The sequence below is a fragment of the Lepisma saccharinum genome, chromosome 24 (assembly GCF_977018435.1).
Source record: "Lepisma saccharinum chromosome 24, izLepSacc3.1, whole genome shotgun sequence".
Lineage (NCBI taxonomy): Eukaryota > Metazoa > Arthropoda > Insecta > Zygentoma > Lepismatidae > Lepisma > Lepisma saccharinum.
Window position 1 is genome coordinate 57,034,504 of NC_139252.1, and position 24,496 is coordinate 57,058,999.

Below are 24,496 nucleotides of genomic sequence, written 5' to 3' on the forward strand. Positions count from 1 at the left end.
AACATCACTAACATAAATAATATTAGCTTTGAACATGACAGTTTGAGAATAGGACAATAATAATTCTATGAAGAACAGGTGCCAAGCAGTAATTAAAGCCAAAGGATATGCATCAAAGTATTAGAACTGTCAGTCAATTTGCTCTGAATATACTTTCTTTTATATTATTAAGTGTACGAATAGAAAAGTGGTACAAAGAATGGCATGTTTCCCTCTCAGTTTAATTTATTATTGTCATTGGTTATACAGAAATTGGGTAAGATTTTATGTTCCTAATGATACTAGTTATTGAATTGTAAACAAACAATTTCAAGAGAGTGTATTTCCTATCAGATATTAAAGCATTTTCTATGAAAATCTGTGTGTACGATAAAGAATGTTACATACTGTAGCAGCGGTGGCCGGCAAACACAAGCACAACCGTGTCCTTTCTTGGAATTTGTGTGTCAAGTAGGAGGGTGCAGGACATTTTTTTTAGGGAAATGTAAGAAACCTCCCGACACTGTGAAAGGGATTGTTTTTTGCATTTATGGAATGAAAACTAACAATTTCCGAACAGTGTCATACTTACAACTCAAAAAACATCAAGAATTCATCTCCAACTTTTCAGGATCGCGCACACCCCAAGTGTCAAGCCATCAGTTAAAATTGACAGACAGTTAACAGTAGGAAATTTGTCTTATTCAGGGCCAGACTAGCCCACCGAGCAAAATCCTCGTGCGCAACTTCGTTTCCCCAACTTCCCACAATTGGGCACCCTGTTTTGGAAATTTGCCACTGCCCTCTTGGCATCCCCTTGTGACACCAAGTTTCTATCGATTTCCTGTCAAACTATTTCTAGAAAGAGTACAAGCATGATAGTTCTGTGTTGAAGCTGACAAAGACAAATTTGAGGTCATGCCACACCGCAACTTGGATTTTGGAGAGACGATTAAGATAAAAGGATAGACTGTGAGCATCAAAGGCTTGATGGTCTGCTGGGCTCTTTCCCATCCCTCCTGTTTACAACTGTGGCAGGGTTTCTCTGATGACAAGGTGAAACCAACTGCCTTCCGAGCATCTCAATAGTGCAAAGCACATAAATGTTTTTCGAGTAATAAGTAGAGGTGTAAATTTAAAGTCACCAAACACTCGAAAAACAGGCAAATATTGCACACTTAGTTATTTGATCATTTAAAAAATATTTTTATTCTAATTTTTGAGTCACTTTTGTTACTTTGGGGTAATGTATTAAGCAGGGCTCGGAAGTTGAGGAAAAATATTTTTTTTTCCCTAGTGTCTGAAGACTAGGCCCAACATAATATATGTTCATCTAGGCCAGAAAAAGGTGGGTTTTATTTGACCTTTTTCGGTTTATTGGTCCTTTTTTAGACTTTTTTTAAGGTCTTAACGGCTTTTTTTTGCAACTTCATCTTCTTTCGACTATGTTTTTACTGCCCATTCTGAATTCGAATCATCATCAGTTCATCACCTCTTAAACATCCTTTCTGTAGTAAAGAAATAAAGAAAAAAAGGAGAAATAAATATATTTGAAACGATCCCTCAAACGAGAGAAAAACATTTTTGGATGACTGAAGCAGGTATGGTACAAGGTCTTTTAACCATAACTTGTCTGGAAGGTTGTGCTGTAAGTGGCAACTTTCTCTTGTTTTGAAGCTTTCAGCACTGTGTATACGACCAGACAGCACATGCCTGCGAAGATCTCAAGGTGCCGCATAGAGGGAGGGGGTGGGGAGGTTAAAACTGAAGTTAATTAATTTGGATCACATTTATACGTCTTTTTTTCCAGTTTTTACGTCCTTTTTTTAAAAAGATTTTTAGGTCTTAGTCGCCACAGGTGTTGTTTATTTGCCGGAAGTCAGCTGGGTTTGCAATAAAGCATCATAATCCATGCAGTTTTTAGCTAGAAAATTAGATGTATCACTATGCAACAAACGTTTTGAACTCTGGTGTTTTATACCTTTCGGCATGACACAAACGCAATTGGATAGAACAGCAAGCAAGAGTAGCAGAGGAAGCAGCAAGTAAGGGTGATTTAAAACAACTTTATCAAACAGCACGCTTACTATCAAAGCGACAATTTAAGAAAAATATACCAGTCAAGGATAAGAATGGCAGGCTGTTAACGGATAAACAAGAACAAATGAAGAGATGGAAAGAGCACTTTGAAGAGGTATTAAATAGGAACATCAGAGAAAATGACAGAACGAGAGAAATAGAGAGTGAGGCTGAAGAAACTGAAGAGCGTACAGAGATGAGAATTTCAGACCTTCCTCCTTCAATTAAGGAAATCAAACTAGCACTTAAGCAACAAAAGAATGGGAAAGCAGCTGGAATAGACCAAATTCCACCAGAGATTTTGAAGGTAAATGTAAACTTGATGGCAGAAATATTATATGAAGTGTTCGCGGCAGTTTGGGAAAAAGAGAAAATGCCAGAAGATTGGAAAAGGGGTCTTATAATAAAAATACCACTTAAGATAATAAGGATAATCCAGGAGTCATATCGACAATACAAGAGTCAAGTTATTCATGAAGGAGATGTTACAGAACCCTTTGAAACAGAATCTGGAGTGAGGCAGGGATGTATTCTGTCGCCTCTTATTTTTCTTCTCGTAATAGATACAGTAATGAGGGAAACCGTAAAGGGAAAAAGAAGAGGAATGCAATGGGGCCTTATGGATAGATTAGAAGATTTAGATTTTGCCGATGATGTGTGTCTGTTGTCAGAATCTTTTAGAGATGCAAGAACTAAATTGGAAGATCTGGTTGTAGAAGCTAAAAAATTCGGACCGACATTAAATAAATCAAAGACTAAAACAATGCGAATAAATGCACGAATCCAAGATTATATTCAACTACAAAATGAAATATTAGAGGATGTAGACAATTTTACTTACTTAGGATGTGTAGTTGCAACAAATGGAGGAGCAGAACATGATGTAAAACAACGCATCAAGAAAGCAAATGGGGCCTTTGTACAACTTTACCCAATATGGAAAAGTAGGATTATAACTACAGAAACAAAGTTAAAGATTTTTAGAAGTAATGTTAAATCAGTATTGCTGTATGGAGCAGAATCCTGGAAAGTCACAACTGAAATCACAAACAGACTACAAGTTTTTATTAACAGATGTCTCAGGAGAATATTAAATGTACATTGGCCAGAATTAATCACAAATCAAGAACTTTGGATACGAGCATCAGAAGACCAGATCAAAAACCAAATTAAAAGAAGAAAATGGAACTGGATAGGACACACACTAAGGAAAGCAGACAACACAATTGAAAAGCAAGCACTTTACTGGAACCCTCAAGGGGCTAGAAAAAGGGGAAGACCCAAAAGTTCATGGAGACGTACTGTTGAAGAAGAAGGAAAACAACAGGGTAAAAGTTGGAAAGAAATGAAGAAGATCGCATGCAACAGAGTGAGATGGAGACACTTCGTGGATGCCCTATGTTCCAATAGGAACTAAAGGAATTAAGTCAAGTCAAGTCATGACACAAATCATTATAAAACCTACCTGAATCACAAGCCCCTGGACAACAGTAGATGTCATTGTTGTGAATGATCCAACTAATGATTGATTAGGTTTATTTTACTTCGCTTTTCTACCACTTTTGGTTAATCGCGAATATGAATATGAGTGGTGATGATATTGATGAAGGGACACTCACAAAGAACACCCGTGCTCGGCCCGGGATTCGAATAAGGGGCCTCTGTCATCTTGGCGTGCTGTGCACAACACTCTGACACGGAGGTGGGCAGATGATCCAACTATCGTACACTCTACTAACGTAACAGTGGCGATTAGTAATTCAGACCACTGTTTATTACGTCTTGAGAATGTTGATAAACATTTCAAAATAATTTTGTCCAGAGACCATTCGATGTTAAGAGTTTTCAAATGAATGCTAAACATTTCCATTGACACAATATTAAGCAGTTACATAATAACAAAAAAATAAAACCCGCAAAACTATTTTTTTTTTTATTAAGTGGTAGAGCAGCCACAGGCTGAACTTCTACCACGAGGACTTCACCAACTTATTTGACAAAAACTGTGTTGATCTTTTAGATTTTAATGCACATCCCTGTTCGTGCGATAAATTATACAATGCAGTGGCCATTAAGAAGTGATATATTTCAGTTTGGTAAAGTTACGTCAGTCAATATTGCGTATTGTAGCATCACATAGAACGAGTGGCACGAGCGCGAAGAACCGGGTAGGAATTCTACCGCTGTCGTCTGCTTCAGAAGGCACGACGGGTCACGTGAACCAATCATGTAGCCCTCTGCTCCATACGCTGCGTACGAGAGAGCATTTGGGTGCGTGCTTTAGAGATCCAAGCTTTCCTTCCAGAAAGGCAGCAAGAAATATAGGGTGCTGTACGCCGAACTTGCTCGGCATCCGGCCAGGAAAGGCATTGAAAAAATGCTAGAACGAGTGTTGTTAGTGGAGCGTTGCAAGCGGATCGTGAGAAATAGCTATTATAATGCCATGAAGGTCAGACATATATGGAATTAGTCAAGATTTACTTTACATTTACAGCATTTATGCATTTTTGAATTTTTAAATCTGGGAACGCCGAGAGTACGGGCATACTATAACTCTACACCACTGATTATGATATTGTAAATGAGGAGCAGAAATTCACGAAACTTTAAAAGTGTCAATAATAAACTTCCTTCACACAGTATAAAAACCTTTTTAGTGTGATAGAAATATATCTAAGAATAAGAAACGGCTGTTTTGTATGGACACAAACACAGACTACAACAGCCCACAAAGAAACCAAAGTAAAGCATTCATAAAATATACCATGCTCCACAATTTGAAACTCTTATTTTTTTACATCGAAAGTAGACTATTGTTTATCTAGCTATCTCCATCCACTTCTATTGTTTATTTTATGTCCATTTTCTACCTTCTGGTCTAATCACGACAATGACGAACAGATGAAATGGATGAACCGGACTAACACAATGATACATCGATACCATGATCAGAGTTTGAAACTTCGAGCAGCCCACCCTGGTGCGGAGCAGGATACTTAGCTCTCTCATGTTGAACAAACTGCTAAATGCAAATATACTGTTCAGAAGACAAGAATATGATCCACAAGTGTTTCAATGTTCTGAGTGGCAACTGTACACCAAGCATGCAACGGAAGTTATCATTGTAATATTACGTGACTTAGAAGTGCAGCAGAACTGCCAAACTGTGCTTAGAACAAAAGAAAGAATGTGCAGCCACACAAAAGGACTCATAATAAAAAAGTAAAATGATCCCCTGTGCTTTGCACCATGCCATGAAGGCATATGTGGATGTGGAGTTAGGGCCCCACACTTTCTTGATCACGGCCGAAGGCGGGGGTGGTGATCAGCACGATACCCCTGGCTGCCTTTCTAGGGATCGATCCTGGGTGTCTCGCATGGTAGTCAGATGCCCTTAACGACTGAGATACCGCGCCAATGTAGTTCATAGTGTTGCAATCTCACAAATAGTATAGATATAAATATGGAAAGGGGAAACGAAAAACAAAATGTACAAGATATGGGGAACATTAAAATTCAAAAGTTTGTGCGCTGCAACTTCAGCATTGTAGAGCCTTTTTAAATATGAGGATAAGAGCTAAAATATCTTACCCAACAACACAGGGAATTTGAAGGCCGAAAAGGGAATTTCAGCATCTCAAGGGAAATTTTAGTTAAACAGGAAGAAAACTGCTCCTGTGGATTATGCTGACAGTTTGCGGTGAGTGATGGGATAGGGAAAACTCAGCCGATCCTTCCAACCATATCAGGATGGGACTAGTTGTTCCTTAAGCCATTCATTGTTTTGCACGGACTCAACAATGGGTCCAGATTCTGTTTACACAATAACACACATTGACAAAACCTTAATACAGCAGTTGGAAGCCATGTGCTATCAACCTCACAATATTTTAGTGGCTTGCCAATTTAAGTTTCATTATAGAATATCCTTTTAAGATGTGCCACTTGTCTACCAAAAATAAAATGGCAGTCATCTTAGAATCAGCACAGTTTTGCATGGAGGTGCTTATACAGAATTTGCATTACGCACCTTAGGTTCCGTACTAGTGATGACCATCATTCTGAAATACTCATAAACTTCTTCCATTAGGTCACAAGCACAGTGACTTCCTGCATGCACTGTAAAAAAGGTTGACTATTTTTCACTATGTACTAACTTTATTATTCTTTTCCATTTCAACTTTTGTTACTTACAGAAACAAATTATACTTTTTATCACAATCTTTGCTAATCACAAATGTAGGCCACGGACCATAAAAGGAAATTCGCGATCAATTGCATTAAGTAATTAGTTCTTTGAACTTCAAAATAGAAAAGAAAACACATTCCTTACAAATTCTCGCAAGTAAGTATAATATAATTGCTTAAGAACTATTAACAAAAGCATTTTGTCTCATTAGTTATTAATTTCTATAATGTCTATGAGCTCACAGGGTTTTCTCTCATTATTATTTTTCCAGTTACAAAGAGCAATGATATTACACTCCAGGAACTTTAGAACTCTCCCAAAATGTACATTTAAGTTCCCATATGAAAGAAGAAAAATACATAAATATTCAGGTCATCATATATTTTTCGTAACCAATGAAGGAACACATTTGCAGTAGATACGTTTCATTAACCAGGTAATTCCATCAGCACAGCTGTGGTTCATCCAGTCAAAACACACGTACTTCTACATCATATTATAATCATTTCCTGACCCACGTTGGAGGTTCGGTGGATGAAGCCACAGGCAAAGCTGGGAAGTGATTCTCCAAGACGTGGGAGCTCATGTGCTGTCGTAAGTCAGAAACTGCGAGGACTTGTTGGCAAGTTGCGCACACCTCGAACTGCTTTCGTAGAGAACCTTTGGCCTTGATTCCAGAATGCACCTCCCACAATTCCTGAAAATAAACACTGAATCAACACTTGCTCAGTTTCAGCAGGCACTGCAGCAGGTGTTGCCAACCTTCTTAGTACCAGGGTGTTTTCCAGTTTGGAAAAGCTACAGGGAATTTACTTTTCTGGAAGTCATGGAAATCTTGGAACTGGAAAAGTAGTTTTATGAACAAAGAAAAAAAATGAAAGCAAAAAATTTTAAATTATACTTCAGTTTAGTTTACTGAGTATTACTGGTAGTTAAAGTAGAAAATGCATATTAAATACTCAAGAAAAAGAATTCATGTTTTGAACGATATTAAAGTAGAAATTTACAACAGTAAAAGGCTATTGGCATTTATCACTCTAGTGGGTTGTTTGGTTGATAAGGTTAATTGTGATTGATTGATTTAGTGTTTTAAGTCCACTTTATGCACAGTAAGGCTAATTGGGACTGGACCTACAGTTTAAAGTGGGATCCGAACCACTTGTGCCTCCACTGGGTATATAATCCACGACCCCTTGATTGCAAGGCAACAACGCTACCACAGCGCCATCGTGGAGGCCCGATAAGGTTAATTATTAAATTTTACTACAATTATATATTATTTGTGCCATAACTTAAGAATTCTCTGTTAACCATTAATGAAAATGTGGCAAGTAATATTCAAAAGCTCACCCCCTGTTGCCCCTATCTAACAGTCAATTCCTGTTCGCATCCCTTTTATTATTGTGTATTACTTGTAACATGTGAAGTGAATATTCTACAAACTTTGTTAATTGAGAATCTAAGTCTGGTGTTTATTTAAATATAGTGACCTTCTTATACACATGTTGAAGTACATGAATTGCCCTGACTTGGTCTGGAAAATTTTGGTTCTTTGTATGGAAAACATGGAAAAGTTAGCGAATTTTGCTTTTACAAAATTGGATATTTCCTGAGTACACTATCAACTGGTCCTCACAACACGTATCACATGCTTTCCAAATTCTATTCTGCACTGTTTTATATATTAAATTTCATGGTGGAACAGCCTTTTAAGGGGCAAGAACCATCAACCAGCTTATGACTGGGTGTAGCATATCAGCACATCAAGTTCCATTACCGTTTTGATCGTGATCGAGAATATGTGGTGCTCTATAACAACATTCCCCTGTATGCACAATCACAGCCCACGGAACTAACTTTACTTATGTTATTGAAAATAACCAATTTGACGGTGGTTCCCTCGTTAGAAAATATTGGTATGATAACGGCCAATACGTTTTTCTGGAATACTCTCTCATTATGAAAAAGGTGTATGAAAAATATAGATTTCATGAAATTTACTTGTATTGTTATTTTATTATTAGATTGCATGCTACTAGCAAATCTCTGATGACTCCGTAAATAAGTTATCTTTTTCATTATGCATTTCATGAAGGTGTTAATGTTAAATTTTCGAATAACATCTTGACGTACTACAGAAAACAGCTATGCGGGGAAATTCAAAATATTATAATATATTAGGTAGGATAAAATAGTAGTTTCTTAAAAATTGCAAAATTTCTTTCTGAAACCACTATGACCAACACACACAAATTTCTGATGTTAGCATCGTGTTGGTTTGAATCACACAAAATAATTTTTACTTGCCTGTTGTTTGTTTATGTCAGGAAGAAGGACTAGCAGCTCGGGAAAGATCACTGCAAAGGCTGCAGCACCCATGGTTGACAGACAGTGTTGGTAGTATTCTTTCCCGGAAACAGTCCCTTGCCGAAATTCCGAAGATAGTTTCCTGAACTCCTCCAGAGACTGGGTGTTCTCTTCCAGGACATCCTTAACTTTTGCCACCAACACTTGGTTCCGCTTTGCAAAATCAGGTGGAGCGACAAATACATATTTCTGCTCTGAACTTGGTGAAATTGGGAAGCTTTCACCGCTGCTATTCGTAAATGTCAGGTTGCTGAGAGGCAAACCATTAGAAGGACGGGCCACGGAATTCAATCGCACAGAAAATCCAGGAGGCGGCTTGCTTGCAATCACGCTAAAACCTGGAGGAGGGTTGGATGCATTAACGGATTCAAATCCTGGAGGACGTTTGTCGGACTTAAGTCCAGAAAAAGGAAGGAACTCGTTCTCACGGTCATCCCCATATTTGTCAGATTCTCTGTTTTCATTCAACTCTCCATTTTTTAGACTGTCTATCTTCACCTCGCATCGTTTGCGTTCAGAAGAAATATTGTCCGCTGAGCTTGGCCTCTCATTTTCTTGATTCTTGACGGAGTCAATGTTGTCCTGGCTTTGATCGTGATGTTCCTGTTTTTTCTTCCTTTTGCTGTTGTCTAAATTTGGCGTCGCATCCTTTGAGGAACTTGAAGATTTGTTGCTTTCCATACCACCGGAAGCGTTTCCGCTTTTGGCTTTCTTCTTCTTGGATTTCACCTTCACGTTTTCTACGCTGCTTACACTATTCTGAGGCACGTCACTGTCACACGGTTTATTTTTAACAGTACTGTTGTTGCTGTCGCTAACAGATGTAGTCGTGCTGGTGGATGACAAAGTGGTCCACGTACTGGAAACTGGTATGAGAACCGATGAAGCCTTTTTTGCTTTTGGTTTGCTGCTCGTACTTCCGACATTGCTTAATTTGGCACTTACTGCTGGGTACTCGTCTTCTACTCGAACAGCTTGATGGCTATTTCGTACTGCAGTAGAGGGTTTGGTGGTTACATTATCTGTCCAGGACACAACGGAAGAGGCAGATGCAGCAGATGATGACGACAAGCTAGGAAAATCACTGTCAGAGGGACGAATGGTGATATTTCGACTGCTAGAAAGTCTGGTTACTTGTGGCTGGGACCGTGCGATACTCGATACGCTCACCACTCTGTTTGAAGGCGCGAAACTTTGCGAATGGTTTACTTGGATGGAAACGTTCGGAGCTTTTCTGTTCTGCGAAGTTTGGCTGCCGGAACCCAACTCCTTCACTCGATCCTGGCTGTTGAGACTCAGATGCAGTGTTTTCCGGACATTGCTGCTGGGAGATTGTGGAGTTGTCACCGTCACACTTGCTCCACCGAGAGCGGGAAAGTTCTCGTCTGTTATTGCGAGTGGCCGCTGGGGTCTGGCCGTCCTGATCGTAAGGCCATTGTTGACCTGCACCTTCCTCGCTGGTGCCGAGTTCACAGCAGGTTGAGGGTTGGTGCCAAGTGTAGGAAATTCCTGCGTGCAGTTCATGTTTATCATTGGAGACTGGCATATCTGCTCCAGTTCTTCAGAACCACCCACTGCACCCAGTTCCTCCTCCCTGCAATCAATAAACAGGATTATAGGATGCAAATACAAATTAGGCATATATGAAGGGTCAATTAAGTGGGAGGAAGATAGGGGGGACAATTTAATTGTTTTCCAATTTGGAGGTTGGCACAATTGATCATACTTTTAAATGAGATATTTTTGATATCTAGGCTTTGTTACAAATAAAGCAAGGTTATGTGACCCCACTAACGCCAAAACCATGAATATGCTAAATCTTACTTTTGAGATAAAAGAATTTTAATATTTCAAATCATTTTGGGAAGGAAGAAAAAAAAGTTTTACCTTTGGATAAATTTCGTCATCGGTAAAATATAGGGTTGAGCCAATTCCAGTATCGGTTTAATTTTTTCTACCTATACCACACATTTTTAGCGGCTAGAAGAGTGGGCAAAAGCAACAACTCGTCTCAACATTTGTCCTTTTTAAAAGTTTGTTCACCCTTCCCTGGGACACCAGCATAAGAAGTTCCATAGATTTTCCTTGAAACACTGGATCATAAACCCTCACCCTCATGGGAAGCAGATGACATGGTTAAGTGAAAGCTGAATCCAAATGTGACCATGAAGGCATGGAACTGCTTAGTTCACGATGTGGAAATAAAATAAACCATTCATAACGAATTCTTGCTTAAAAGCTCGTGGGGGTAAGAGGTAAGATAAGTGGATGTTTTTAGTAAACCATACACCAACACTAATGCCGGGACAGGTAGTTGCGGAGTTCTTGCTAAAGAGGGATGAAGGTCACTGTGAAACTAGCATTGTTTGATCTATGGTAAAGCGGGAAGTGGATTCAGCAATTTCTTCTTGTCCTCTTCCCTTCTATGCCAGTCTTTTGAGTGACTGCTGGTATCAGTCAATGAAGGTCATTTATTTCCGCAGAGATTAGATTGGGACTATACGGCTTTGAATGACGGTACTAAAGAAGATTGAGCTTGAACAGTAGTTTTTGTTTCAAGTCTATGCACAGATAGGCTCATCGGGACTTGACCTACAGTTTAAAGTGGGATCCGAACCATTATGTACCACCGAGTATCGAACCTGGGATTTTTGGTTACAAGGCAACGACATTACCACTACACCATCAGGGAGGCCCCTCTAAAGATTTATGTAAAAACTACTTATAATAATGCACATAAAATATTAATCAGGAACTTTACTTTTCGTGAACTGGACGTAACATCATTTTTTCTTTACATTTCCTTGCCAGGACAGTTGTTTTTACACAAATTTTAGTGGTCTTAACTAGACATGAACTAGATAATGAATATGCGCTATTATATTTCCATTCTTATGCATCTTTTTACCAATTCATGTAATAATACTAATAACAAAATTTTTAGACAAGAAACAAAATAGGTATTACCGTTGTCTTTCTTCCGTTCCTTAGTCTGTGGTTACATATAGAACATTACTCCATAGGAATCGCAGTAACTAAGTACGAATTAATTAATTTCCAAATTATTACGAATAGACCTATGTATTATATTAACGTATTAAGTAGAAACACTTATTATTATATTTCTGAGACACTTGGCTCGGATAGGTTCCCCAAATTATATTTCTAGATATGTACCTGGTGATGTGACAAGTTAGTAAGACTCAGTAACTAGTCTGTTATTTTATACTGGAATTATACAGGTATTGGTATCAGCAAATAGTGGTATTAGCTCAGCCCTAGTAAAAATATGTACCTACATATGGCTTTTTATAAGGTGATGTATAGGAATATATCAACAAAAAAATAAGTCTAAAACTCCACTCAGTGAAAAGTCAAAATTTGCACGTTTGTGGTTTGGGCATTGGTGGAACAATATCACACACATAGGGGAATTTACAACTGTTATTGAACAGAAAAGATGAATGTCGCCGACATTAATCCTTTTCATGAGTTTCACCAGTACGGAAAATCACACATAAAATTCTTCAATATTACAAATTAATAACCATTATAATTATTACTATAAACTACAAACCAATAAATAAAGATACACACACTGGAGTTGTACTAGTGAATACAATTTTAAAGACTAAAAATAATATAATTTGGTTCAGATCTTTCCTGTACAGCATGTAGTTAGTACCTTTCTTGTTTGATGCGACCTCTTGGTCCCCTTCGACCACCGCGCAGTCCACCATCTGGTCGAGGTGCCAGGGTGAACTCCAGCTCCAAGGTACGAGCCTGTTTGGCTGCTGCTTTCCCAAGCATACGGCCGTGAGCAGAATATTTATGAGCTGTACAGAGAAACAGAAGTAGTAAGAGAAACTTACATTTCATTATAAATAGGATGAACTACATAACTTTTTAACAAATAAATCTCTTCGCAAATTATGTTTTATAAATTTTGATGCAAACAGCAATACAAAAACAATCAGATGCATTTCTAAAGATTATCTTTAATATTAAATTAATAATCAAATATTAATTGTGATATAAGTGATATCTGCATATAAAACAATGAAAATACACTTCAAACATGCTCTGGATGAGTGAGGAATTAATTTGTACTGTGTTGGTTGTGGGCAATAATTTCATCATTCTGAAATTTCTAACAATATTCTATAACTTGAAAATACAAATCATAACTTCGTATTCTTAGAAATACCTTAAATAAACAGTTTCTTTGAAGCAAATTCCATCAGCCTGAAATGTATGGGTGTCTATTATTGAGATTTTTTGCCAAAGGTCTGACATTTTATTAAAAATCAAACCATGTTCAGTCAGAATGAACTGGGTAAATATCATACTTGTTATAAAAATCATGCTTGTATAACGACTTTGTCAGTATAATTCAAACTCAGTATCAGCACAATAGGTAGCTATGGTGCTATATTGAAAAGGAAATTTAAATTTACATATACTGATAACTTTATAATTATTATATTGATAAAAATAAAAAATAAAACTAGAAACAACAAAAATTACAATAGCATCAAATTATGCATATGTTTACAAGAACATTTATAAGATATCAATGCTATACATAAAAAAAAATATATCTTTGTTATCTCCTTCCAGGATAAAGCAAGTCTTTGTATCTACAATTCTGAGCTTCAGTTTTCGAAATTCATCATCTGATCAAATCACCTCCAAACGTAGAACATATAAGTGTCACTCTATGCGACCTTCCTCCAAGCACTCATTTGAGGAACTGTAACATTTACAAGCCTGCCCGTTAAGGAAGATGAAAACAGATACCTATTCACTGCTTCCAATTCAACATGGCATCTATTATACATATCAGTGTCATTCCACAACTTTCGAATCTTTATAAGATTATATCATATTCAAAGTTCATTCGAGTCATAAAAGGCTTCTATATAACTTAAACATCCAAGTTATTATAACATTGCCCAGTTTAATGCTTTAAAAGCAACAATTATTGTACAAATATATCACCATTCCATATTGCTAAATCTGTACTTATCTTTTTTCCATCCTCAGATCTTTTTAAAGTCACAGACAACTAGTATTAGAGCAACTAGTTCAAGCCAGATTTTTTAGTATGAGTTATCTTCAATTGTTTTTGTTTTATATTTTTGTCCATAAGTGCTTAACAGCTTGAATGTTTATGTAGTAAATGTACATATTTGCTCTGTTACAGCTATTTTACTATGTATATCACAATATACTTATCTAATGATTACAATTACCATTTTTTGAATGTTGATACAAAATACCAAGTATGACATCATATTATACATTGAACAATTTTAAAGAGTTGACCATGGTATATAAACCTTGATGCCAATGCAAATGTACATAATTTCAATAAATTTAATTATAAATTTGATGTATCATATCTTTCTTGTCTGAAAGAACACATATGATTTAAAATATTTGTTTTTCATTTTGTCAGTCAAAAATAACTGTTATGAATATGAATTCAACATATTGCACAAATGTGGAACTTTGGACTTAGCCTAACTATTTTCATATGTTGTTATGACAATGCATTATTTTTATTGTCATACTTTCCTGTTGTACAAAAAGAATTACGGGATGAAGCTTGAACTTTCAGTACCTGGTGAAAGGAAGGTTATTTCCTGTAAAGTCATACTGAAGTTCTGAAATTATCAAAAAACAAGATGAAGCTAATTATTTGATTTATCATTCATTTCAGGGTTGTGCATTAAAAAAATAATTATTTCTCCAAGTACTCTGAATTATAATTGTTGGAAATTTCTGGGGAATGGTAGATTTGATGGCAAAAATGCCAAAACAGTCGCTTCAGGGATAAATAGCGTGTGTACTTCCAAGATTTTCACACTCCCATCCCAATCCAATCCGTATCTCTATCATACACACATTTAGATGTCTGCAATATAATAAATGATTTCTTACCTTTCAAATCTATCTCTGTACGGAAAACTGAAGTGAATTTTTCCTCCCTGCAGGTCCCTTCCTCACAGAGGAAGTGCTCTGCTCGAAAATGTTCTCGAAGGTAATCGTAAGTGCTGAAACGCCAAGTAATTTTACAAATTATGATCACACAATACTTTAGCACCTCTTATTAAATATACTGTGCTGCTTTAATTTTATATTAATTCCTTACAATTCAATTATTTCTTCAGCTATTTTAAATCGAAAAAAACAAAAACTATGACCTATCAGTATCTGCAAGAAGTGAAAATCATATATTAACTGATTTTTAAAGCACATAGGCTGTTAGCTGTTTACCTGAACAGAATTAATACAGGGTGACCACTCTGAGAACATCATAACATTCAGGAATAATTCCCAGTTTTCAAGGCGAACTTTCCAAAAATTCAAGGTACAAGCAGACGTTTTCTCTATTTCAACCCTAAGTACTACCGTCACTCACCACACACATAATACAAATGTATTAACAATATGAAGAATCTGTGCGATTCCAATGCATCAAAAAATTCAAATTCACATCAATTAAACAGTATATATATATATATATATATATATATATATATATATATATATATATATAAAAATCAAATAAGGTAAAAGGAAACACTCACCGGACAGTAGAAAAATTCAAAATTTTCGCTAATTTATAGCATCATCGGTGTGAGAAGAAACAGAAGCTTCTGTTTCTTCTCACACCGATGATGCTATAAATTAGCGAAAATTTTGAATTTTTCTACTGTCCGGTGAGTGTTTCCTTTTACCTTATTTGATTTTTACTTAGCCCTTTTGGCCCTCCTTGCTTTTATCCATTATATATATATATATATATATATATATAAATAAATCAAAGAAGGTAAAAGGAAACACTCACCGGACAGTAGAAAAATTCAAAATTTTCGCTAATTTCATAGCATCATCGGTGTGAGGAGAAATAGACGGAACCGCATCTTCTTCGATGGGGACCTGGCAACTCTGCAGGGCCCCAACTTCCGGTTCCGTCTTCTGTTTCTTCTCACACCGATGATGCTATAAATTAGCGAAAATTTTGAATTTTCCTACTGTCCGGTGAGTGTTTCCTTTTACCTTATTTGATTTTTACTTAGCCCTTTTGGCCCTCCTTGCTTTTATCCATTATATATATATATATATATATATATATATATATACAGGAATAGGGTTAGAAATGGTGCCAGAAGGGTGGATAAATACAAATAATGAAGGAGACAGTAAACACTTACCACACGAATAGAAATAATTCAATATTTCGCGATCTGAGTCGCATTTTCAAGACGGTAGAAAAAAGATCGATGACACTTTGAGTAGAGGCACAGAATACTGACCGTAGCGTCTCTACGGTCAGTGTTGCCAGAAACAGTTGAAAGGAAACACGAAATACTTTAGCCAGTGTTTACTGTCAGGTGGGTGGGTAGTTTCGGGGAGGAGAGGAAAGAGTTACTGGTTGGCTAGGTTGAGTCCGGGGGGTATAGTGGCGTGCATGCCTGCTATATAGGCCCTTTCCCATCGCCTACGGAAAGATGTGTCAGAGCGGGGGGGTAAAAGGTGGATGATGGCGACACGGAAGCAGTTATTGAAGGTGGTGTTATGGCTGTTGGTGTGGATGGCAACTGTGAAATCGGAGTTTTGGGTGGAGGAACGGTGATTATTTATCCTTAGATTCAAGGGGGTGGAGGTTTCGCCTAGGTAGAAGTTGCCGCAGATTTGACAGATGAGGGTGTAAATTAGGTTAGATGAGTGGCAGGTGCCCTTAGGGTGAAGGGTGAACTCACCTGCCGCTGTAGGGATCAGGAGGGTGGGGGAGGTGATGAGTATGGGGCAGGTCTTGCATCTGGGTTTATTGCACCTGTGGGCTGGGGGAAGGGGTGCAGAAGGGGTGGGGGTGTTTCGGACCAAGATGTTTTGGAGGTTGGGGGGGCGACGGAAGACGACCCTGGGTTTTTCCGGAAAGATGTCTCTGGTCTCGGGATCGCTGTGCAGGATGGGGAGGAGGGAGTGGAGGGTATGTCTGATTTTCGTAATGTGAGGGTGGTATTGGGTGATCAGAGTTGGAGGGTTGGTTTTGGGTTGTTTGGTGCGGTTGTGGGAGTTAGCTCTAGTGATTTGTTTGTTGATGAGGGTGGAGGGGTAGCCACGGTTGGTTAGGGCTTGGTGCAGGCGTAGGTTGTAGTTTTGGCGGGATGAGGGGGATGAGTTGAGGCGCTGGCCTCTGAGGGCTAGGGAAAATGGGATGGCTTTTTTGGTGTGGTAGGGGTGTGAGCTGGAGTAGTGGAGATACTGGAGGTGGTTGGTTGGTTTGATATGTATGGATGTTTCCAAGTGGTCTCCCACAATGTGGATGTCCACATCGAGGAAGGTCACTTGGTCTTTGGAGTGGAACCAGGTGAATTTGAGGGTGCTGAACTCATTGAGTCGGTTTAGGAATGTTGTGAGGGAGGGTTCGCCATGTGTCCAGAGGAGAAAAATGTCATCAACATGGCGAACCCTCCCTCACAACATTCCTAAACCGACTCAATGAGTTCAGCACCCTCAAATTCACCTGGTTCCACTCCAAAGACCAAGTGACCTTCCTCGATGTGGACATCCACATTGTGGGAGACCACTTGGAAACATCCATACATATCAAACCAACCAACCACCTCCAGTATCTCCACTACTCCAGCTCACACCCCTACCACACCAAAAAAGCCATCCCATTTTCCCTAGCCCTCAGAGGCCAGCGCCTCAACTCATCCCCCTCATCCCGCCAAAACTACAACCTACGCCTGCACCAAGCCCTAACCAACCGTGGCTACCCCTCCACCCTCATCAACAAACAAATCACTAGAGCTAACTCCCACAACCGCACCAAACAACCCAAAACCAACCCTCCAACTCTGATCACCCAATACCACCCTCACATTACGAAAATCAGACATACCCTCCACTCCCTCCTCCCCATCCTGCACAGCGATCCCGAGACCAGAGACATCTTTCCGGAAAAACCCAGGGTCGTCTTCCGTCGCCCCCCCAACCTCCAAAACATCTTGGTCCGAAACACCCCCACCCCTTCCGCACCCCTTCCCCCAGCCCACAGGTGCAATAAACCCAGATGCAAGACCTGCCCCATACTCATCACCTCCCCCACCCTCCTGATCCCTACAGCGGCAGGTGAGTTCACCCTTCACCCTAAGGGCACCTGCCACTCATCTAACCTAATTTACACCCTCATCTGTCAAATCTGCGGCAACTTCTACCTAGGCGAAACCTCCACCCCCTTGAATCTAAGGATAAATAATCACCGTTCCTCCACCCAAAACTCCGATTTCACAGTTGCCATCCACACCAACAGCCATAACACCACCTTCAATAACTGCTTCCGTGTCGCCATCATCCACCTTTTACCCCCCCGCTCTGACACATCTTTCCGTAGGCGATGGGAAAGGGCCTATATAGCAGGCATGCACGCCACTATACCCCCCGGACTCAACCTAGCCAACCAGTAACTCTTTCCTCTCCTCCCCGAAACTACCCACCCACCTGACAGTAAACACTGGCTAAAGTATTTCGTGTTTCCTTTCAACTGTTTCTGGCAACACTGACCGTAGAGACGCTACGGTCAGTATTCTGTGCCTCTACTCAAAGTGTCATCGATCTTTTTTCTACCGTCTTGAAAATGCGACTCAGATCGCGAAATATTGAATTATTTCTATTCGTGTGGTAAGTGTTTACTGTCTCCTTCATTATTTGTATATATATATATATATATATATATACACACACACACACACACACACACACACATTTAAAATATTTAATTTAAGCTGCGGAGTGTACATTTGTCATTTCACATACTCAAGACTCAAAATAATCTACAAACAAATGTCACGAATGTTACGGGATATTCTAATCGACGAAAAAAAATAATTGTATAAGAATTTCGAACGCAAATTTACCTAATCAACTTCAAGATATCTAATCTTGCAATAATCTTCTGTCTATGTAATGTATTGTTCTGCACAGGACACTAAAAAGGAAACGGATTGAGAGAATTCGGTTCTATGTTCCACGCAGTTTCCTTTTCCTTCGATAAAAATAAAAACTAAACTCTGAAAAACTTGCCTCCAGGCATTTATAAATATGTATAATTTAATGGGATTTGGATTAATAATAGTTGCCATTTTTTCACGTATATGTAGAAAAATTCATGCAGAATTCCCAGACAATAAATCACACATAATTCCCAGAATTCAAGGAATTACTGGTGAGTAGCCACCCTGTAATAACATGACCTTAAAAAGAAAAGAAAATATGTCCGTTGAAAACATCCTCACTCCATTTCTAAAACTAATGTTGTCACAGACACCTACAACCAAACTATCTCCGAGGATACAAACTCTTTACCCCAGTTAAGGGCTGACGGTGTTAAAGGGCACCCAGCACACATAAGGACACCATAATCCCACAGAGGGTTACACTGTGGGTCCAGGTACCCAAGCCAGCAAGACTGCAGTCACAGAGGTCTTCCTTGTTCATACCGTACCAAAATATTCATCATACAATTTCTGATACACTTCATACGAGAGAAGTTGCATTATTAACAAAGGAAAATTACCTGTAATATTGATGATAACCATCTGCGTCACAAAAGTGGCAGAAAAGATGATCTCGTCGAAGATGCCTATACAATTCATCATTGTCCATATACCTCTGATCACAGAATACACACAGGGGGTGGCCTTTGTGGGATCTGTCATCCGTGTCCCCCTTTCGTCTATGCTGGGCTAAATCTGATCTTGTATAGCTCCTGCGCTCTCCTGTAAATATCTTGATTAAAAACAGAAGTAGACTGATTACAAACGGTAGTGTCTTCATCTCATCAACACGTTCATATACATAGTATTCAAGTGTCAGCCCGATACTCTTCTTTTCAAATTATATTGTTACAAAAGTTTATTTAATCTGTAAAGCATAACCATGCACGAAAGATTACAAAATTAGACATGCCCTTTTCTCTTGTGATAGATGGTATACCTCACAGGCACATTTAGTTCTGAGCTGAAGAAAGGAAAAGCAAATACATGTGTGTACATGATCCATGTATGAAATAACAATTTTTTAGTAGACCCTATGCCAGTTAAGGTGGTTGGTTGGCAGTTTAAATTCCACAACTGAAATGAATGAAGTACAAAAAAAGAAAGACAATTAAGAAATTGAACATAAAAAATGGTGGGCCGTTTACCCACTGTACCCCCTCGAGAATTACATCGAATTTTCTTTTAATTGACAGATTTCACTGTTTTACGCAATGTAAAAGTGGTTAGAGCTTTAGTAAAGCACAAATAACAGATATTTGATCCCAAAGAATGGCCCACTTAAGTTAAAACCTGAAATTTCAGTGTTTTCGCTGCTTTTGGTTAGTAGAAATGTTTGTATACACACTTAAATAGTGAAAGAACACATCGAAAATAACTACCAGTACCAACCTAACAATCCTAACCTAACTACGTATAATTATAGCTGCTGTTGTGGAAAGTAGTTTTGGGTGCTATATTCACAGCCTTCGGGCTGTTCTGCTGCACGGTAAAGTAACATGCTAAGGTAACAGCCGTACTTTACTTCACAAGAAAACATTTCCAAGAGCTAAAATCAACTGAGAACGTTTATGAACAACAAAATCTTCATAAACCATGCAAAATATTTCACAATCTCCAGGGGGTACAGAGGGTCAAGGGTACCAAAAATGGTTCCAGTATTCTACTAGGATGCATTATTGTCATCGAAGCCCCACTCCGCCTGATTATTATTTTAACCTCCTTTTGAAGAGTACTAAAAACCTACTTTCCAGATAAAAAAGAGCATCTACATATATATGATGCAGCAGCATTAATAATATTTTAAAATGCATAATGTAAGAAAAGAAAAGACATTTACTGAGTCCTCAAACTATGCCATTGACGTCTAAAATGTTTGAATATGACCCCTGGCAAAAATGATGACTGCATTGTATCATACATTCTGCCAAGCAGCGTTGAGGGCTATTCACTACTTGGCATAACATATCACCAGAAATGTTGGTGATTGTCACTGATATGGTTCTTCAAGTTGTGGTTAGGATGTTTGGAAGACTTCTTGCTTGATGACATGAAGAAGCCATTACCAGTCACCCCCCCCCCCACCCTTTCGAGAAACAAATATTTTGCATGGTGCATGAGGATTACGTTGTTTATGAACATTTTCAGTTTCTTTTTGCTCATGGAAATGTATTATTTATTTATTTACTTTACCTAAAGTTTCAGATACAGTACTGAATGACCATTTTACACTGAAACAGTAACAGCAGGAAAATAACAATAACAAAATAGAGTACAAGATAGCACTGAAAACAAATCAAAATTATACATATATCGTTAACAATTTTCTAAAACTTTGTTCTGGTAAGAAAATGTCCACATTTGGAGGCAGGTTATTAAATGTCCACATTTGGAGGCAGGTTATTATATGCGTGACGAAGCCTGTAGAAAAGAGACTGCTGTAGAAGGGAGATCCTTGTGGTGGGATTGTGGAAGAGCTTAACATTGCGGGTTGGCCGTGTGGGAACACGTAGATGAAATTTGTTGAGCACAAATTCGGATTTAATTTTACCATTCATGATTTTGTGCAAGAATTTCATGTCTGCTAATTCGCGACGAATGTGTGGTGGTTGGATATTGAAGATGGACATAATGTCTGTTTTGTGAAGGTGCCTCAGAGAAGGTATTCTGTGGCTAGCAATGGCGAGGAAAAAGTTGATAACAGAATCAATCCAGGAAAGATTCGTTTTTGAAGCCATGGTCCAGATAGGAGAGCAGTATTCAAGAATGGGGGAGATAAGGGATTTGTAAAATATGCTGATGGATGATTAGTTTTGGATTTCAGTGAACCTGTACAGAAGACCGAGAAGACGCATTGCTCTTTTAGTAGTGTTCGTAACGTGCTCATTAAAGTTTAGTTTTTCGTAAAGTACGTGTTACATTACCGTGAAGCAGAACAGCCCAAAGGCATCACAAAAGTGAATATAGCACCCAACACGATATTTCACATCAGCAGCTATAATTTTAGGTTGTTAGGCTACGATGGACGTTTAGAGCTGATAGCAATTTCCATGTTCTTTCACTTTTTTAGCATGCATGCAAATGGTTGTTACTAATTAATAGCAACGAAAGTACTCCAATATGGCAGCTTTTTACTTACAGCGGTCAAACTTTGGAATAAAATATCTCCTTTATTTTGGTTTTATGCTCACTGGAACCAATATATATATATATATATATATATATATATATAATGGATAAAAGCAAGGAGGGCCAAAAGGGCTAAGTAAATATCAAAGAAGGTAAAAGGAAACACTCACCGGACAGTAGAAAAATTCAAAATTTTCGCTAATTTCATAGCATCATCGGTTCCGTCTATTTCTCCTCACACTGATGATGCTATGAAATTAGTGAAAATTTTGAATTTTTCTACTGTCCGGTGAGTGTTTCCTTTTACCTTCTATATATACATATATATATAAAACATCGAAATCCAAGGTGGTACAATGGGAAAAAGGCACTGGGTGACTAAAGGATGTCACTACACACTGGAAGTCAAATGATACTGCAATCTGACACGCTTCTTGTTTTTCGATTGGCCTTTCACCTTGTTTTGGCGAATCTGACAAGCATTCTTACATCTTGTCACTATACTACACAAGTCAAAACATTGATACATAGATGGCATCCCTGCCCTGCTACTTGCCACGTGAGGACAAAATAAATGGAATTTGTCTGCTTAAATTTTGGGTAACTGTTTGATATGGGGAAAACACATTTCTTCAATTTTACAGAAGAAACTACTTACGGAAATGAGTTTCTGTTGTATTTTCAAAGTCCATGCAGGTATTTTCTTTCATCGTTGAATCTATTGGAACGGGAATTCATGTATTATTGAAGAGAAATAAATATATCTCTGACGCACACTTGCCGTTGCTTCTACTTGCTTCTGTTGCGTACGTTTGATGACGTAACCCCCAGTGCTTCAAACCACACCGTTGTTTTGCAAGAAGATGAAAAAACCAAATACGATCCCAAATTTTAACTGTTTGCCTAACCTAACCTTCCATGAATGGTTTTTGGGGCTATGCGTGAATGGTTTGTGGGGCATTTTTCGATTAAAACCCCAAATTTTAACTATGTTTGCCTAACCTAACCTAACCTTACAGTGAATGGTTTCTGGGGCTATCCGTGAATGGTTTGTGGAGCATTTTTCAGTTAAGAAGGTTGGAAACACTGCATACCCACTGATGATCCACGAGGTGCCAAGCTGTGCCTGCCATATTGTGCCTTACGAAAGCAAAAAAAAGGAAGAATAAATACTTGTAATGTGAAAAATTGAAATTATTTTCGTGAGAAAAGCAAAATTCCACCTTAGAGAATGTTTGGCAATGCATAATAGGTAAGTACCAATGACAAACAAGACGAAATGAATGAGTGAAAGGTGTTTTCCCCATAACAAACAGGTAATAAATTTTGCACTTCACAATAGGATTTCAATGGTGCTACATCCTGTACCTCCTGTGCTTTAAAAATACTATCCCCCCCTCTCTCTCTCTTACACACACACACATAGAATGAAAATTATCTAAAAATGTTAAGTCATATTATTATATAGGGACCTTACCTTCAAATTCTCGACACACAGATCACAGTAATGCCGTTCATGTTCTTTCCTCATGTGATCTTTCAAATTTTGAAAGGTTCTAAAAGCTGGTCGATTATGGCAAACATTGCAAACATGTTCAAGTAATTTGTTGTATACCTTTTGTATAGATTCATCATCAAAACATATCTTAAACTTTTTATCCATAAGATAGTTGTTGTTTTTTAGAAGTCGAAATGGCCTGACATCATAGGTAAAAATAACCTGAAACGAAGAAAAAATGTATGTATATATATGTATTTTAATCCCAGTTTGGAGGGTTAAGGGAAAAAAGTAAAGGCTACACAGGACGACAAATAAATCAAAACACACATAGCTTGCATTTACCTACTTCCCTCCATCCGCCACCTTTCCAAAATCTTAAAAAACGTTCGGTACGAACATTTTAAAATGAAAATTTTAACTTGCAACCTCGCTAACTTCGAAACTGCTGAATAGACAGCCGATAAGACTGCATGCTTATAAGGGGAATCCCACACCGTGCAATGGATAACGCTGTCGAGGATTACGAATGATGATTACTTCTAAAATGAAGTTGATTACAAAATGCCATTATGAATATTAATATTCTTTATAATGTTTTGGTTGTATGCCTTGAACTGTGTGAAATATTTTGTATGCTCGTTAACCTTTAAACCGGAAACAAGGAAAGTCTAATTCCATTTCCCTACAGGCACGACAAATTACACAATATATGGGACACGTATACTTCAAATGTTTATGACATATTACACGAAACAATACGGGACATAAAACATATACTTTTCGAACGTCTTACCAATGTAAAATCAATTTATGCTCATTATAATTATTTACCTTTGGCATGTCTTGCCTGCAGATGGGACACTCATTCTGGCGACACAGAACCCTCATCCTGGTCGAACATTCATAACAAACTGCATGATCACATTCTCCTACCGAATATATTTCAACATTCTTAAAGCACACAACACATGTGTTTTCAGCGTTTTCACTACTACTTCTTGATGACATTACGAATAATGCAAAATCAGCTTTCACCGAAGCAGCTCCCACGAGCAATACTTTGCCAAATATCTCCTGGATGACGAGTGTCAAAGGTTCTATAATAACTACAGATTGTACACTTCGCCGTGCCTGGGATGTGAAAAATTAATTCTCTGCCATCTGCAGGGCCACCAAATT

At 38.1% G+C, this 24,496-nt stretch overlaps 2 protein-coding genes across 2 annotated transcripts; one reads left to right on the top strand and one right to left on the bottom strand.

Annotated features, from left to right (window-relative positions):
• The first annotated feature begins 2,143 nt into the window (after window positions 1-2,143).
• Window positions 2,144-6,556, top strand: LOC145978189 (uncharacterized). Its single transcript, XM_083110629.1, has 2 exons — window positions 2,144-3,002; window positions 6,519-6,556. The coding sequence occupies exons 1-2, from the start codon at window positions 2,144-2,146 to the stop codon at window positions 6,554-6,556; spliced, it is 897 nt and encodes a 298-aa protein (XP_082966755.1).
• Window positions 6,197-24,397, bottom strand: LOC145978409 (E3 ubiquitin-protein ligase ZNF598). The gene is made up of 7 exons (XM_083111027.1): window positions 24,149-24,397; window positions 23,294-23,536; window positions 19,209-19,420; window positions 14,561-14,673; window positions 12,300-12,450; window positions 8,555-10,208; window positions 6,197-6,944 (listed from the first exon to the last, which is right to left on the bottom strand). The coding sequence occupies exons 1-7, from the start codon at window positions 24,323-24,325 to the stop codon at window positions 6,750-6,752; spliced, it is 2,745 nt and encodes a 914-aa protein (XP_082967153.1). The 5' UTR covers window positions 24,326-24,397; the 3' UTR covers window positions 6,197-6,749.
• Window positions 24,398-24,496: the final 99 nt, after the last annotated feature.